Source organism: Euleptes europaea, chromosome 3 (genome assembly GCF_029931775.1).
Source record: "Euleptes europaea isolate rEulEur1 chromosome 3, rEulEur1.hap1, whole genome shotgun sequence".
NCBI classification, from domain to species: domain Eukaryota; kingdom Metazoa; phylum Chordata; class Lepidosauria; order Squamata; family Sphaerodactylidae; genus Euleptes; species Euleptes europaea.
The window spans coordinates 66,179,172-66,194,948 of record NC_079314.1 but is presented as its reverse complement, the minus strand read 5'-3'; the positions used below and the strand labels follow the sequence as shown (position 1 = coordinate 66,194,948).

The window sequence follows — 15,777 nt, the reverse complement described above, 5'->3', positions numbered from 1 at the left end:
TGGTATATGATAAACACAATTAATAAACTACTGGCCAGCTTCTTATTAGAAGTAAAACAAAGCTATTATGTATAGTAATTAAATGGGGTTTTTTTGTCCTCTAATGAAGCTATCTAGCAGTAGCCCTTTAATTGTTGTAAAGTACAGGAACAGAAACAGCAGAATTAATTTCTCAAGTTGAGCAAACGTGAATATTCTTAGTCGGTAATAGGATTGATTTTATATGTAATTGTATTCCAGGCTACAACATTGTAGTAAAAATCCCCATAGGAGCAACAAATGTTGAAATATATCAGCACAGCTATTCAGGGAACCCAGAAGATGACAACTATCTTGGTAAGCATTTCACATCTGAAATCCAGCTTCTCTGAAGCTTCTTTGGATGCGTATGAAGTTTCTTAATATCATTATTGAAAATCTCTGGTTCCATCACAGATTTTAGATGTGCTTGGATCCAGCAGAAGAGCCAGTTTTGCCAATTCTTCCCTCCCATGTCATTCCCAGTTTTCCCCCTCATGCTGTTCTGTGGGGTGGTCTCCTGTTCCCGGGGATACTTTGAGGGGCATTTGGGGGTGGGGGGAGTGGGGAAGCCCTGCTTTGCTGATGGAAATCACTTCAGTTGTTAGAGATTTTGTATGGGATCCTACTCAACAATTTTTTAAAAAATGCATCTTAACTGCATTCTGTAATGATCACTGGCAAGACAAAGCATTAAAGCTGATCCTCTGCACTGACATTTGTTCAGTTGGCTCTGTGGCTGCTGTTTCAGTTTGTCCCCATGGCTACAGATGATTTATCTCCAGGTACATTGATATTTGATTTAACTACCTGAGCTACTCAGATGGTCCTGCAGACACACATACCTTCTTTGGTGCTATCATTACCATCCTATGAGTCTCTTCCTCTTCCTCAGCAAGTAATGTTTTTATGGAACTACTATATTTATTGGTTCTTGTAGGTTATCCGGGCTGTGTGACCGTGTTCTTGGTATTTTCTTTCCTGACGTTTCACCAGCAGCTGTGCTGACACAAACAGGACACAGTGTCTTATTCCAAGACACTGAAAGACTGGACAATTCTACCAACTATTTTGTCAGATTGCACAGAGAAGCCATTGAAATTCATAAACATCAGCACAGCTTTTACAGAAAAGAAGAGAGTTTAAGAATGAATAAGGCTTGGCTTCCTGTCCTGAAAACCTCCAGACTAACAAAGACTACAGTCCACAATAGCCATGCAGATTAGCTTTGGATTTCACACATTAACAGATCACTTCAGGATACAATGGTTCCATATTAACATACCACACCCTCATTAGCACATTATCTTGATACTTACAGGAAGAGCTGAGTGTGTTGGTTTGAGCTGAGTCATTGTCCTGCAAAAGTATCAAAGGTGTGTTGATTTGAGCTGAGTCATTGTCCTGCAAAAGTATCAAAGGTAATGTGCTAATCATTGTCCTGTAAGTATCACATTACCTTGATACTTACAGGACAATGATTAGCACATTACCTTTGATACTTTTTGCAGGACAGTGATTCAGCTCAAACCCACCCCTTTCTGACTATATATTACTCTTCCTACACACTTGACACTGAGAGACACTGTCCTTCAGTGTTACGCCTCTGAATATGCCTGCCACAGCTGCTGGCGAAACGTCAGGAAAGAAAATACCAAGACCACGGTCACACAGCCCGGATAACCTACAAGAACCAATGAACTCTGACCGTGAAAGCCTTCGACAATACTATATTTATTGTGTGCCAGAAGTTTAAGAATGTACACAAAGGTAATGAAGAATGTACACATAATGATGGAACTCTTAATTGTTAGCATCACTTTTCTTTTTTAAGAGCCCTGTATGAAAATTTCTCATGAAGCATGATGAACAGTTTGAGCTGAAATATGAACAAAGGATGCACTGATATTGTCTCTGTTAATATTACTACAGCATTATCTAATACTCAAGGGAATTTTTTTCTGAATGGAAATTTTGTGGTAAGCCTGTCGAAGAAGGAAATCAGTATATTTGGAGTTAATTTTGAGTACAGTGGTTCAAACAACACAATAGAGCGAATAAACACCACTGGGCGGCTCAAAGAGGGCATTCTCTTGCAGGTGAAACTTTGATGCTTTATTAGATGGTAAGCTTCTGAATTTATTAATACACCAGAAGTAAAATATATATATAATTTAAAAAATGGTTTTGTTTAATTATCATTTTTAGGTCTTGTGTGTTGGGAATTTGTACAGCCCTGATGTGCGCTATTCATTTAATATTCCTGTAGAAGAGGGGAGTGATCTGTTTACATGGAATGCATATGGGCTTTGGCAAGACTGCAGCAAAATGTGCCAAGGTATTGTGAATTTCTCATTGAAATTATGGTTAAGATATTATTGCTTTGTTATTTTATGCTGGCCAATGGCCGTAACAATAACTTACTTACTAAATTATAGTTAAGATATTACAGTAGTCACAATCTGTCACACTATTTCTCAAACGTGGTTTGAATATAGCAGTTTTCATAAGCTGAAAATCTGACTTAATTTTCAGTTTAATGATTTGTACAACTTGAAGGCTTTACTTGCTTCTTTTATACCCTGCCTTTCTTTCCAAAGGGGATCAAAAGCAGCCTACATAATTGTTCTCCCTTCCACTGTATCCTCCCTTCTACTTTGTCCTCAGAACAACCCTGTAAAGTAGGTTAGGTTGAGAGACTGTGACTGGCCAAGTATCTCCTAGCAAGCTTTCATGGTAAAGTGAGGCTTCAGACTTGGATCTTCCTAGTCTGACACTCTAACCGCTACTGGGAGCAGTAACAGAAGGGAGGCTTTGGCCTCTGGCATCAGGTTGGTAACTGCATGAATCAATATACTGGACTATAAAGAGTAGACCTTTGGATCTTTGTTGTCTTATAAGGGAATTCTATTCATAATTTTCCATCATCCTCAGCCTTAAAAACAATCTGCAAAATAATGGGTAGTATCTTACTATCTCTGTGTAGAAGTATATGGAGATTTCCAGCCTTCCTCTACATTCCTTGCAGGTCTTTCCAACCCCTGGAAAGATAATTTCTAGAGTCACAGGATTTGAGCAGAGAAACTGCTGTAAGGGTCAGTGGGCTGGATGAGGAGGGTCAAGTGGATGAAATTGCCTCCTCCTCATTGGCTATGTATGCTGAAGAAGAAAGAGCAATTTCAACTCCTTGTTTTTCCTCTTTCTTGCTGCCTCCCAACCCGTGTGGCTGTACCCCATCATGGGTCTCATTACTCTAAGACTTCTTTCCAGGGGTCAGAAAAAGCTGTAGTAATGCAGAACAATGCAGAACACTTTTTGCACACAACGTGGTAGGATATTGCTCCATGAAAACATGAATGATGTTTCTAGACTAGTCTAAAATGTAGGGAGAAATCTCTTCCAAAAAAATGTTTCAATGTTACATTGAGGGTGGAGCAAATTATCCAAAAATTCAACATGCCAGAAAATACATACAAAAAAATGAGAGGTGAAATCTATCTCAACAAATTGACACCTCCGCTACGTGTTTACACTCAGAGTCCAGTGTGTCACAAGGATGGGAGTCAGATTACTCCATTAATGACTCTATGGTCTATTTGATGGTCTATGACTACAGATAAAGTCTGGTTCTGACTCTATGGTCTGGCCAGACAAATTCTTTAAATTTGGCCCACAGCAATATGACAGATTTTCCTTCTCCCACTTTGGCCTTTTCCATAAACAGCAGAACACAGAAGCAGTGGAGGAAAGTTAACATCCTCCTGAAAAATAATTTCTAGTTTCACCTAGTTTTTAAACAAAAGCAAAATAACCTCTCATGTTTTCCTAAACTATCCTGTTTTTCTGAATGTCTTGTTTAACCTCTTCTAATTATTCTGTTCAAGGTCTTCGAAGAAGAAAAGTTACATGCATAAGGAAGACTGATCATTTGGAAGTGTCTGACCAAAGATGTGAACATATAGCACGGCTGAAAACCGTAACAGAATCATGTAATACAGATTGTGAATTAAGGTAAAGCACACAGCAGTATTTATAAAATGAGATTGATTTTAAACACTTCTTGGTTTGATATATTTATAAAATTGAATGCACAAATTAGAACTTCTTTTATGCAATTTGCTATGTATTCTATATTTAAAATGAATGTCAGAGTTATTTATGAGTTACAAATTGGGTTAATTTGTTACATTTACCACCTTTTTATTATATTAAGTGAGACTTAAGGTGCTTCTTGAATTGCGTCATTGGAAAGCAACAAATACACATGTTTATTTTTTTCTTTCACTGATTCCCATGCTGTTTGAATACCTTCAAAGTGAATTTAGGTTACCTATATATATACATATACTAAAACATATTTAGTTTTATATAATAGTTTATGCTTATAGGTGGCATAACAATGGCAAAAGTGAGTGCTCAACTCGGTGTGGCCCAGGGTTTCGGTCTTTAGACATCCACTGTATGAAGTACTCTGTTTCAAAGGGACTGAGTGTTCCAGTGGATGATAAATACTGTGCTGATCAGGAGAAACCACCAATCCGAGAACCCTGCCATGGAGACTGTCTTCTAACAAGCTGGCATTACACAGGATGGTCAGAGGTACAAATTTAGAATCTTGTACTTTTACGGTTGGGTTTTACATTAAACTATGTTGTGGGCTCTTTGTTTATTTGCTGATAAGCAACGGAAAGTTTTGTTTGTACATAACCCATTGCAAACTTTCACAGATAATATATTTTAAAAGTGTTGAGATCAACAGTTTATGAATTGTCTCATGCAACTGGAGAACAAGATGCTAAATTTATCTCAACCAGCACTATGTGTAGATTATTTTATTTATTTACCCCTCCTTGCTCCCCAATGGGGACCCAAAACAGCTTAGATCATTCTCCTCTCCTCTATTTTATCCTTACAATAATCCTGTGAAGTAGATTAGGCTGAGAGGGTGTAACTGGCCAAAGGTCACCCAGTGTACTTCCATGGCTCAAGTAGGGATTTGAACCAGGGTCTCTGAGATGTATTGCTTTTACTCTAGTATGAATACTAGGTGCATTTTAAATTTATTTTTATAAGGGTACTTTTTTGCCTTTTCAATGCCCCCCCCCCAAAAAAAAAAAACAGTGTTCTAGGAGTTGTGGGCAAGGTACAAGAACAAGAGAAGCTTTCTGTATGAACAACTTTGGTCGTCGGCTTGCAGAGAGAGAATGCAATGAATTTCCAAAGATGGTAACTCAGAACTGCAATGAGTTTTTGTGTCCCAGCTGGATTGCTAGTGATTGGAGTGAGGTAACACATACAAATTTGTTGTTCTTTTACTACTTTTACTATATCTTTCTCAGGAGTGGGGCATACTTGTGCAGCTGCTGGGAAATGTGGCAATGCAAGGTTGTCAAGGGGGTTGAAAGTCCTTTTACACTTATTGACTATTGGATAAGGGTATTGTGGTTTAGACAGTCCTTAGCCTTGTTGTGCAGGAAATGATCCCTTAGAGTCCAAACTTCCAGTCTTCATAATCTATGGAGTGTTTTCAGTTTAGAAGGTAATTAAGTTATTTGATGGGGAGGACATTTTATGTCCCTGTTGAAGACATTGGATGTGAAAAATATGCTGTCATTTCGTGTTACCTTCTGTTAGAGTTTCTTCTGAATTATGTTATTTTATTGTTATATTTATAAACTTTATTTATATGCTTCCTTGAGCTTTGCGGTGGATGCTATAGGAATTACAGGATTATAGGAGTATTACAGAATGATAGAGATTTAATGACTATTTGTCATAGAACCTTAATATGAGCTCAGTCTTGCATCTTAGTAGTAAATCAAGTGTGAAACGATGTCTAAAGTAAATTAGATAAAGTTCATGAGAGAACACCATATATGCTTTGTAGTTTAGAAAACATACATTGCAGTACATGGCTGATTGACTGATTTCCAGAATTAATGAAAGATAGCAAAATAACTGGTGTTAATTTTGTAATATTTTGCCATTTTTGATACATTTGTAACCTTGCAGTGTCCTGTGACATGTGGGAAGGGTACACAACATCGACAAGTAAGGTGTCAAGTGAATGATGAACAACTGCAAGATGTTTTCTGCAATCAGAACTCCATACCAGAAAGAGAGAGATTTTGTGAACTTAATGACTGTGCAGCATGGCAAGTGGGACCATGGGGAGCTGTGAGTATATGTATATTCTTAGATAATACTTTTTCAGCTTTTGAGGTTATCACTGAGGAACAAACATCACAACATGTTTGTCCACAATTCAGGTTGGAGTTTCTACAATCGAACTCACATCCCCTGTAGCCGAATGATAGAAGTGGGGAACTTACTTCCTCCTCCCCCAGTGCCACAGCCCCAATCCAAATCAGGCCCAAGTGGCTATAGGGAAAGCAAGTTGGTTTGGAGCAACTGCAGCCTGAATTGTGGCCAAACATATTGTGGTATTTGGCTCTTAGACAGCACACATTCCCAATAAAATGGAGCAGCAGGTAAGATAACATTGAAACTATCTAGAAAAAGCTTCATTAAAGAAATGAGGGAAAACTTGGTGGAACAAAGGAAAGTTTGATAAGTAGAAGCAAAGTCTGAAGTTGTTCTTTCTTATGAATTTGTTCATGTCTAGTGCTCTGTGACATGTGGACGTGGTTACCAAATGCGTGCTGTCAAATGTGTTTCTGGTATTTATGGAACTATTTTGGATGATGAGACAGAATGCAATGCTGCTACCCGTCCAAGAGACAGTAATGTAAGCAAAACACACTTTGTTTTGAAAATTAACAGAAAAGTTAAAATCCCACCTCCTCCTAAAGTTTCCAGAATGTACTTCTCTTCCAACAGGAATGTGAAATGTCTTCTTGCACAGAAATAATCAAACTATGGCCAACATCACTTCCTGTCATCCAGACTGACAAAGTGACTCAGTGGAGATTTGGATCATGGACTCCAGTGAGTAATAGTGAAAGCAAGTTTGTAGATGGGGATATAAGAAAAAAATATTTTGCCATTTTCATATCCTTTTTCATTAAACTTCTACTCCTTTTAAAAACATTCTTGACCTCAAAGATAATTTTAAAAAAAAGAATTATCTGCTTTTGGCAAGAAAAAGAGATAGACAAAATTCTCCTTCCTTATTTTCAAAAATGTTGTTCAGTCCTTCATTCTTGAAAATGTAATTGCTAACATCGCCTTTGTCTCCTGACCACTGATTTCTTCTTCACAATCACTCCAGTCACAAGTTCTCTGGGTTTTGAATATGCATGCCAAGCTCTGCATAGTACCTTGAGAGCATCCTCATTTTCATTTAGAGTGGTACCCTTCCTACCTTTGATATCTGAGTAAAAGGGATCTATTCCTATTCAGCTTTTATGACTGTGCATGTGTTCTTGGTTAAAGTAGTAGTGGCCTGGATCCACTACTTGGAAGTGTCTTCAATGGAAAGGGGGTTGATTCTCTGCTGCAGATTTCTAACTCCTCTCGTGCTGTTTCTGGGTTCCCTGTCCCCTAGAACCTGTATTTTTGGGGGAATTTAGGCTGCAGCTGGGGATGGAGGAGCAATAAAGGTCTGCTCCACTGAAAATCTCTTCCATCAGTGGATATCTTCTTTAGGTATGATTTTGGCCTCTGTTCTTCCTTGTAGTGTTCTGCATCATGTGGAAGAGGAAATCGTGCTCGTTATGTAACCTGTCGGGATGGTCATGGCAGAGTAGCAGAAGAATCATTTTGTGCACATTTACCCAGACCAGAAGAACTTGCAAGCTGCTTTAATCCATGTGGAGTTTGGCAAGCTGGAAGTTGGTCACCTGTAAATATTTTATTTTATTTTTATTTTAGCCTGAATATGCACTTAGCTTGATATTTTACTGTGCCTAGTTTCTGAAGAAGCATGCAAGGAGATATTGGCTCTTCTCTTCCAAATCTAGATAGTTATTAATTTCAATTATAAATAGTTTTCATTGGTTATTAATTTTTGATGTTATGTTGTGTCACATAAATGTTGGGTTAATTTTTGGTCAGTGCACAGTTACATGTGGTAATGGAATAGTAACAAGACAAGTTGTCTGTGTCAACCACCATCAACAAATTGATGAGAATTACTGTGATCCCGAAGGCCGTCCAGCAAAAGAACAAGAATGTAACATGCCACCCTGCCGGCCAGTTTATCACCATGACTATCCAGGCCATTTGGTAGATCAGGATTACCCTTCAATACACAAAGTCCAGCATTCTCAAGACAGTGCAAGAAACCATCCTTCTCCTGGAGGGAACCAGTGGAGGACAGGACCCTGGGGAGCAGTAAGCAAACTATTGTTTATTTTATATAATGTTTAACGTTTATAATGTAATTAATTAGCCAAGAATGTAGGCTCTATCAAGTTGGACTGTTGGCTGTTGTTAAAAATGATTCTGAAAACCTATAAAAACCTATAAATATAGAAGTTCTGAATCAATTATCAGCTTTTTCTTGAACAAAGCTTCATTTCTTGTGATTTTGTTTATTTTTGGATAAGATATTTTGTGGACTCATGAACTGCTTTCTTATTTTAAAACCATCTATGTAGAACTAATTGTCAAAACTCTTTTAAGAAAGTCAGTGCACAGATTCCTTTCTGAACTGATTTTTGTTCAGAGGAGTGCAACTTTTTTGAAACTCACAGCTCAGTGCTAAGCAGAGTTACACCCTTCCAAGTCCATTGAAGTCAGTAGCCTTAAAAAGGCATAATTCTGCTTAGGGCTGCAGTGTTAGTGTCTGCCTGTGAAGATGCTGGTGTGCTGACAAACAAGAGGGAGAGATATAGACATGTTAGAGTTATGCTGACCACATAGGTGGCTCCGCCTGAGAACATTTGAGTCCCAAGAACCCCCTCCCCCCCTTTTTTTTGCAAACCTATGGAGTGGTTACTATGCAAGGCACTATTTTACTAAATAGTGATAGGAAGATAATGGAAACTTGCTCTGGTTATTTTATGTTTCAGTGCAAACTTCTAATAATCTAGGCTATCTTTTTAAGCAGCATTTTTTGTTATTCATTTTCAACACAACTAATGCAATATCTCTGTCTGTCTGTCTATCTATATAGATATAGATATATAGATATAGATATATATGATTTTTTGTTTTACTAGTGCTCAAGTACTTGTGCTGGTGGATTTCACCGTCGGGTTGTGGTGTGCCAGGATGGAGACGGAAGAAGTGTCAGCTACTGTGATGAGACAATGAAGCCACCATCTTCAAAGCATTGTGATTTGGGTCCCTGTCCAAGATGGATCTATGGGAACTGGGGAGAAGTAAGATGGAGACATAGATAATGGGTTGAATCTTATGAACTGTGATTACAGGCATGTGAGAGGCAGATCTGCCCCAGATCCTCCTTCCCCCAGAAGCCCCTGTGACTCCTGAAAAGGCATTGCCAGGAATTAGTCAACCCTCACAGACAAAAGGTCATACATTGTGGGAAGCTCCAGTCTGAAAATGCATATTAACTGCATTGTTTGATTTAAATAACTGCAGAAAAGATATTTATTTACATGCATATGCCCTCTTCCATAGGTGTTATCCATTAACGTATTATGTGCATGGAAAGAATGAGCTGCAGGCATACCACTTTGAGTTCTCTGAAAGAAGGGCAGGATATAGTTCTGATTGTTACCTTGGTAAACAATCAACTATATAACTCATTTTAATGCAGAAGCATTAATGAATTACTTAATGAAGCTTTCTGTTTTTCTTATAGTGTACTCAAATATGTGGAGATGGAATAAAAACAAGATTGGTGATCTGCCAGCTTCCCAGTGGCCAGGTGTTGAGTGATCAAAACTGTGAAATGCTAGAAAAACCACCTGATGCAGCACAATGTAACATACATTCATGTCCTGATGAAGTTTCATGGCATCGTGGACCATGGAAACCGGTACGATAGTATTGACTAACATATTTTTTCTCATTTCCCTGGATACTTTTTATTATAAATTTTATGTAACAGTTTTGTTTGAATACATGTGTATATTTTTGTATATTTTGTTGTATGTATATTTTAGTATTTGGCCTTGTACCCCACAACTGTGACTGCTACACTTCCTCAAGCCCTGGAAGTGGCAATTTAAGGGCAGCTTTTTCTTTAAGTCTAGTAGTAGTGGAATTATGCTTTATATAGCTTTTACAAGAAATACTTTCCTAATCTACTTGGTTTGTTACTGACTTGGTTACTAAAAGGGTTTGAAGAATAAGAATCTATTTGGGATTTGTTTTAAAAAGTAAGCCTACTATTTTATAATGTTATCTACATATTTATTTTTGTATATAAAAAGTAATAATCAAACGTTTCATTGTATATAGCCTGTTTGTTCTGTTCTCAATAATTAATATCATGCCAGCCTTACAGTATGTGTTGGTTGAATGCAAACAGTTACTAATCAATGTTGTCTTTGTATAAATATACACGCAGTTATGACAGAATTCTTGTTTGTCATTGTTAATACCAGGAACAATGCAATTGTAGCCATTAACTTTTTGACAGCTGTCATTCCCCCCTCCCCTACCCCAAAAGGCCCTGCAGCCAAATGCAGGGCTCTTTCTTTTCTCATTTATTTATTTATTTATTTATTTGGGAAGGAACATCACTGAACTAGCTCAAGAATTATTATGGCCAACACAGATTGGAGTCTGTGATCCTATCCACTCTTACTGAAGAGTCCCATTGAATTTCAGTGGGTCTTGCTTCTGAGTAAACGTGCATGGGATTGGGCTGATAATGTGAAAGATAACTGGGTTCAGTCAAAAGTTTTATTTAAACCCTGGTCAGTGTCTGCACATGTAAAGCTACCCTTTTCTTAATTTCTGATTCCATTAGCAGTTTGTCTGGCCTGGTCCTGTTTTGTGAAGGTGCAAAGTTTTGTGTTTGCTTGCTTTTTACCTTTGTTCCCACTTAAAAGGAGATGCAGTTGTTACTTTGGTTCCCAGCCCAGTGAACTGGATCCAAGGACCCCTTTCTGCCAAGTTAGATCCTGTGAATTCTTTTTGCTAAGGAAGGCTTAGCAGAAAAGAGTTGTTAGATAGACCTTGGATGAAGGGAGGCATAGGGTCTAACCTGACCGGGAAGTAGACACTGACTGAATCTACTCATTGTTGGATATTGTGCTATTGTTGTGCTATAACAATCATTCACCATTGCATCTTCCCGCGTGGACAAGCTAATCCAGTTGGAAATGGTGGCTATAGTGCAATATCCAATAATGAATGGATGCAGCTACTATTTATTTCAGTTACATTTAAGTAAGTGTGGATACCATACATTACTGAGCAATTTTCAATTTTCTTTTATTCATTTATTGAGAAAAAGTAGGAGCATGAGTCAGATTTAATTGTATATAAGAAAATGTACTTATTTGTTAATGTAAAGATTGAATTATGTATCATGAAATCTTTTTATAGTATTTATATTTTAATAGTCTTTTATATTAAAAGGGAAGGAAGAATCAGACATCTTGGTTTTCAAAACCAACTGCAGTCTTATACCTCTTCCTGATCTGCTGCATTTTGTCAAACATCTGGATACCTCATTACTTATATTTGTTCAAAGGGTTTTAAAAAAACCTAACCAGTCTTGCTACGTAGTAATGGCTTTTTAAGATCTTTGGAAGAAAAGAACAATCAATAAGTGACTGACCTACAATTCACACAATGAAACCAAGTCTGGAGCAGCTAGTTCATCTGTGTTGAAAAAGACATTTTAAAATGAAGTTTAATGTATTGATTGTAACACATGGAAAATGAAAAGCTCTGTGTTGATGTTATATTGTCTTGTAGCTAACAGAATAAACAGAATTAATAATTTGTCTGATTAATTACTTGATTATATGGATGTCATTTGCCATCTATGTGAAATAGTAAGTTTTTGATTCCTTTGCTGCATGTTTTTGTGGCTATGCTTATAATTAAATGTGCTTTTGTTAATGCATCCTATCATTTTGTATCCCTATTCAGAATTAACCTGCGATATGGAAGTGTGTTATTAACCTTGGAATGAAGCTTTTTATGTCAATAAATGTTCTACTTTGTTTCAGTACCATTTTTGTCAAAGGGGAAAATTCTGACATTTCAAAAGCATATTAATGATTGAAACAGTGTAGTGTTTGTCATGGTTATATGTGCAGACTTAATAGTTATTTTCCAAAATGTAGTCTGAACTAGGAAACCAGTAGAGCAGTCAGTGGGGTTTACATACATTCCCAACTATGATGTAGAGAAAAATATTTCAGGTGCAAAATTTGAGTCGGTTGTTTGGCAGAGAAAGGCAGTATAAAAATATTGTAATAAATAATTCCTTAAGTTTATGACAATTTCAGTTATTTAACTATTGCTTACTAGATGTTTGCAATTCTAATATGTCTGTGGAAAATTACATCTCTGTGATAGCAGAATGAAATATTTCTGCTAAATGGTGAACATTTAGGTTACTTGGAATTTCAGCATTGAGCATAATGTTAGGTAATGTTAGGTAATAATGTTAGGTCTCGTGTTAACTAATTTTAGAGGTTCAAATAAGGTCTGTTATATGTAACTGCACCAACATAGGGTAGGATCCACTGGATGATTTATGCAGATGTGTGGGAGGTGGGAGGGGGATTTTTACTAATTCCCCAATCCTGGTGTAGACCTCTGACTTCCCCCATCCCCAGGTATAGCAGATCCCTGTCCCCTTTACCTATTACATATGTATGTGTGTGTGTGTGTGTGTGTGAAAGTGTTTACATATATATGTAAAGTGTTTATTTTCATTAGCCTCTTAGTGTTAAATGATTAAAATAGGTGAAATATGTAATCTACTTGCACCATACAGTGGGTTGGTTCAGAGACAATGGCAAAACCATGATTTGCTGCTATGGGAACAAACCTGGGACATCATTGGGATTAAGTTCCTGTTTGGACCCCTGGTTTACAGAGACAGTACTGAGCCAAACTACCCGTTACAGCAGCCACAGGTCCAACCCATGTCTGCTTATGCCATTTTTGAGGGAAATTTAGCTGTTTAAAAATTGCAAGGTGATCTTGTTTTCCCCCACCCCCCCCAATGCCTTTTCAAGTGCCAAAACAGCCAATGTTCAGTGTGGCCCAGTGACCATCTTAGTTCCTGGTGTGGATATAGCATCCAACATTGGAAATAAGTATTTGGCCTTAATTATCCCCTGGCTTGTTCACATAGTAGTGCACTGTGGCTTTCCCTGATGAGCTTTGTTATTGTTTCATTGCTTGTAGTAAGAGATGTGAGGGTTTTTGCTCACGTTTTTTATTGTTTATATTACTGCAGCGATGTGTGGCCATTCTTGCTGAGTATGAAGGCTGGTTCAACCAAATTTGTAAAATTATTATATAAGTTTTACTATTTCATACCAGGTTGCAGATGTTGTGAAAAGGCAAGGTTTGAGTTGTAGCTCATTCTTTTTGCAGCATCCTAAATAATGATTTAGCCTGTTTTTGGAAGAATCAAGAAATAACCTAAAAGAGGTATGTATAAAAACAGATGGGATGAGATATTTTTCAGTTAATCTATAAGGTGCTAATGCAACAAATTTTATTTTATTTTCAGTGATCCAAACCCTCTGTGCAAATGCAGTCAGATTTTGTATTCCATGTTGTTAGCTCTTTATAACTTAATTGTACAAATGCTTCTGTTAATGCCCAATTAGAAATGGTCACACCATTATACAGCTTAGTGTAGACAATTTTCACTAGCTGAAAAATGCTTGCATGAAAACCCCTAAATTTCATTGGCCTTAGTGGGATGTTCTCAAATGAAAATAGATACTGTCTTTCAAAATAAATAATGAAAAATTCTCCTGTAGAAATTATGCTCTTTCCACACAGAACTTCAGAAGCTGAGAGGCAAGGTATAAATAATAATGGCTAACCTTTTTGTGTTAATAAGTTTCTCATGTCCTCCACAGCTACTTTTAAAAAAATTGTGTATCAATTAAGGCCCATTCCTCATATATACCCTCTGACCATTTGCTGTTATTTAGTTTGTTCTTATATACTGGTTATCATTAGCTTCTTATGGTGAAACAGACTCATTTTCAAATCATTGTCTGCATATTAAGACACGCTGGTGGAAAGCACCCTGCTTTTACCTAGTTACCAACCAGTTACCCTGGAGGACCAATAAACAGGGCGTAGAGGTCAAGGTCGTCTACTGATGTTGTCCTCTATCATTGGTGAATGGAGGTATTTTGCCTCTGCCCATGGAGGTTCCTTTTAGTCACCGTGGCTAGCAGTCATTGAAGTACCTACCCTCCATGAATCTAGTCCCCTTTTCAAGCCATCTAAAAAAACCCGGTGAATTACTGCTGTTTTTCCTTACACCCTTCAAAAGCCTAATGTTTGCATCAGAATCTGGTGTCGCACAAATTCTAGCCATCTGGCACTAACCAGTTTAAGCGTTCTTCAAGCCTGGAGACAGAGCAAAGAGCAGGAGAATTATACAAAGGAAGGATGAGAGTGATCTAGACTGACTTATTCTCCCTTTACAAAGTCTCACAGGCCTAACGTGTAAACATCCCACAATGCAATCCTAAACAGATTGCCAATAGAGTCTGTTTATTGCACAAGAGCTGCAAGTGCTCAAGATTGTACAGTCTAGTATGTTTTGAATCTAAATATTATAACTATAGCTTATAAGTTCAGTTCCGAATGTTAAGATGCAAGTGATTTTTATGCTGGGAAGAAACAGACCCGCAAGCCCTTTCCTGTTCCTTCTGATCAGACCCTGGAATGTCGGAAGAACCCCCGTGTCTGCCCCAAGTCTCTGCTTGGCAATGCGCACCCCCTCACTCCCCAAGGGTTCCAATTAAAAACTGGGTCACCACCGATGGCCAGCAGTGACTCTTAGGAGTATTTCCTGCCAGATGGAGTCATATATCAAACACTTTGTACCTCAGTTGCCGTTTAAAAGCCCTGGCTAATTGCTGTGCCTCCCATTACATTTCTCGCACAGCTTTGCACTTTGGAGCTACTGTGATCCAAGGATGGTGTGCTTCTTTGCTGCCCCACTCCATTACCACACTTTAGCTGGCAAGACTAATTAGGTGTGCTGTTTTTCCAGAGATCAGAATTAGAGCATTTAAAATATAAGACGGTTTAATAAACAAATAAAAGAATATACACATTCTATTCATTCTGGCGTAGCAAGGGAACAAAGAAAGGTAAAAATGTGCAGTCCTTTCTCCCTTCTGTAGGTACCTCCCAAATAATGTTTGATTTAGGACAGGCTAGCTTTACTTGAAATTGCAGTAAGTTACAGCTCATCATTACCTTAGATCTCCAGGTTGGGGCTTGTCTCAATTTGCCCCTGCCTTGTGGACAAGATGGAGCCTCTAGGTGAAAGCTTAGTCCATCATGGCTTGTGCCCATCTGAAGAGCTGCCTAAACTGGAACAGCACCTTCTTCCCTGTGTCCTGAGTTTAAAAACCTCTTTATCTGTCCCCTACCAGATGACCTTACTGTCTCGTCCTGTGTCATAGGAAAAAAGTCTATCAGTTTAATATTCCTGGCTTTATGGCTCTAGGTGTGTTTGTTAGTTATGAGTGGTACCGTGGGCATTCTTTATCTTCCTTGCTGGGGTTCATCTGCATTTCTGTAGCACTGGCCTGCTCTTGTGAAGGTGTGCAGCTACTTCCTCTACCTGCGTTTCCTCTGTGTATCTATTTCAAGCTGCAAAGGGACACTTTTGCTCTCTGTCCCTGAGATGACCCAAATGAATGTAAC

The 15,777-nt window shown here is 38.0% G+C and overlaps 1 protein-coding gene across 1 annotated transcript in view; it reads left to right on the top strand.

The window, feature by feature from the left end:
- The window catches only part of ADAMTS20 (ADAM metallopeptidase with thrombospondin type 1 motif 20), a 98,739-nt gene that overhangs the window by 63,520 nt on the left and 19,442 nt on the right, over window positions 1–15,777 (top strand). Inside the window, exons 16-28 of the mRNA XM_056846499.1 lie at window positions 241–336; window positions 1,951–2,117; window positions 2,227–2,356; window positions 3,903–4,029; window positions 4,407–4,617; window positions 5,140–5,304; window positions 6,031–6,195; window positions 6,644–6,766; window positions 6,859–6,966; window positions 7,658–7,822; window positions 8,035–8,313; window positions 9,144–9,305; window positions 9,752–9,928. Coding sequence (XP_056702477.1) covers window positions 241–336; window positions 1,951–2,117; window positions 2,227–2,356; window positions 3,903–4,029; window positions 4,407–4,617; window positions 5,140–5,304; window positions 6,031–6,195; window positions 6,644–6,766; window positions 6,859–6,966; window positions 7,658–7,822; window positions 8,035–8,313; window positions 9,144–9,305; window positions 9,752–9,928 — 2,075 coding nt within the window. The remainder of the gene's footprint in view (window positions 1–240; window positions 337–1,950; window positions 2,118–2,226; window positions 2,357–3,902; window positions 4,030–4,406; window positions 4,618–5,139; window positions 5,305–6,030; window positions 6,196–6,643; window positions 6,767–6,858; window positions 6,967–7,657; window positions 7,823–8,034; window positions 8,314–9,143; window positions 9,306–9,751; window positions 9,929–15,777) is intronic.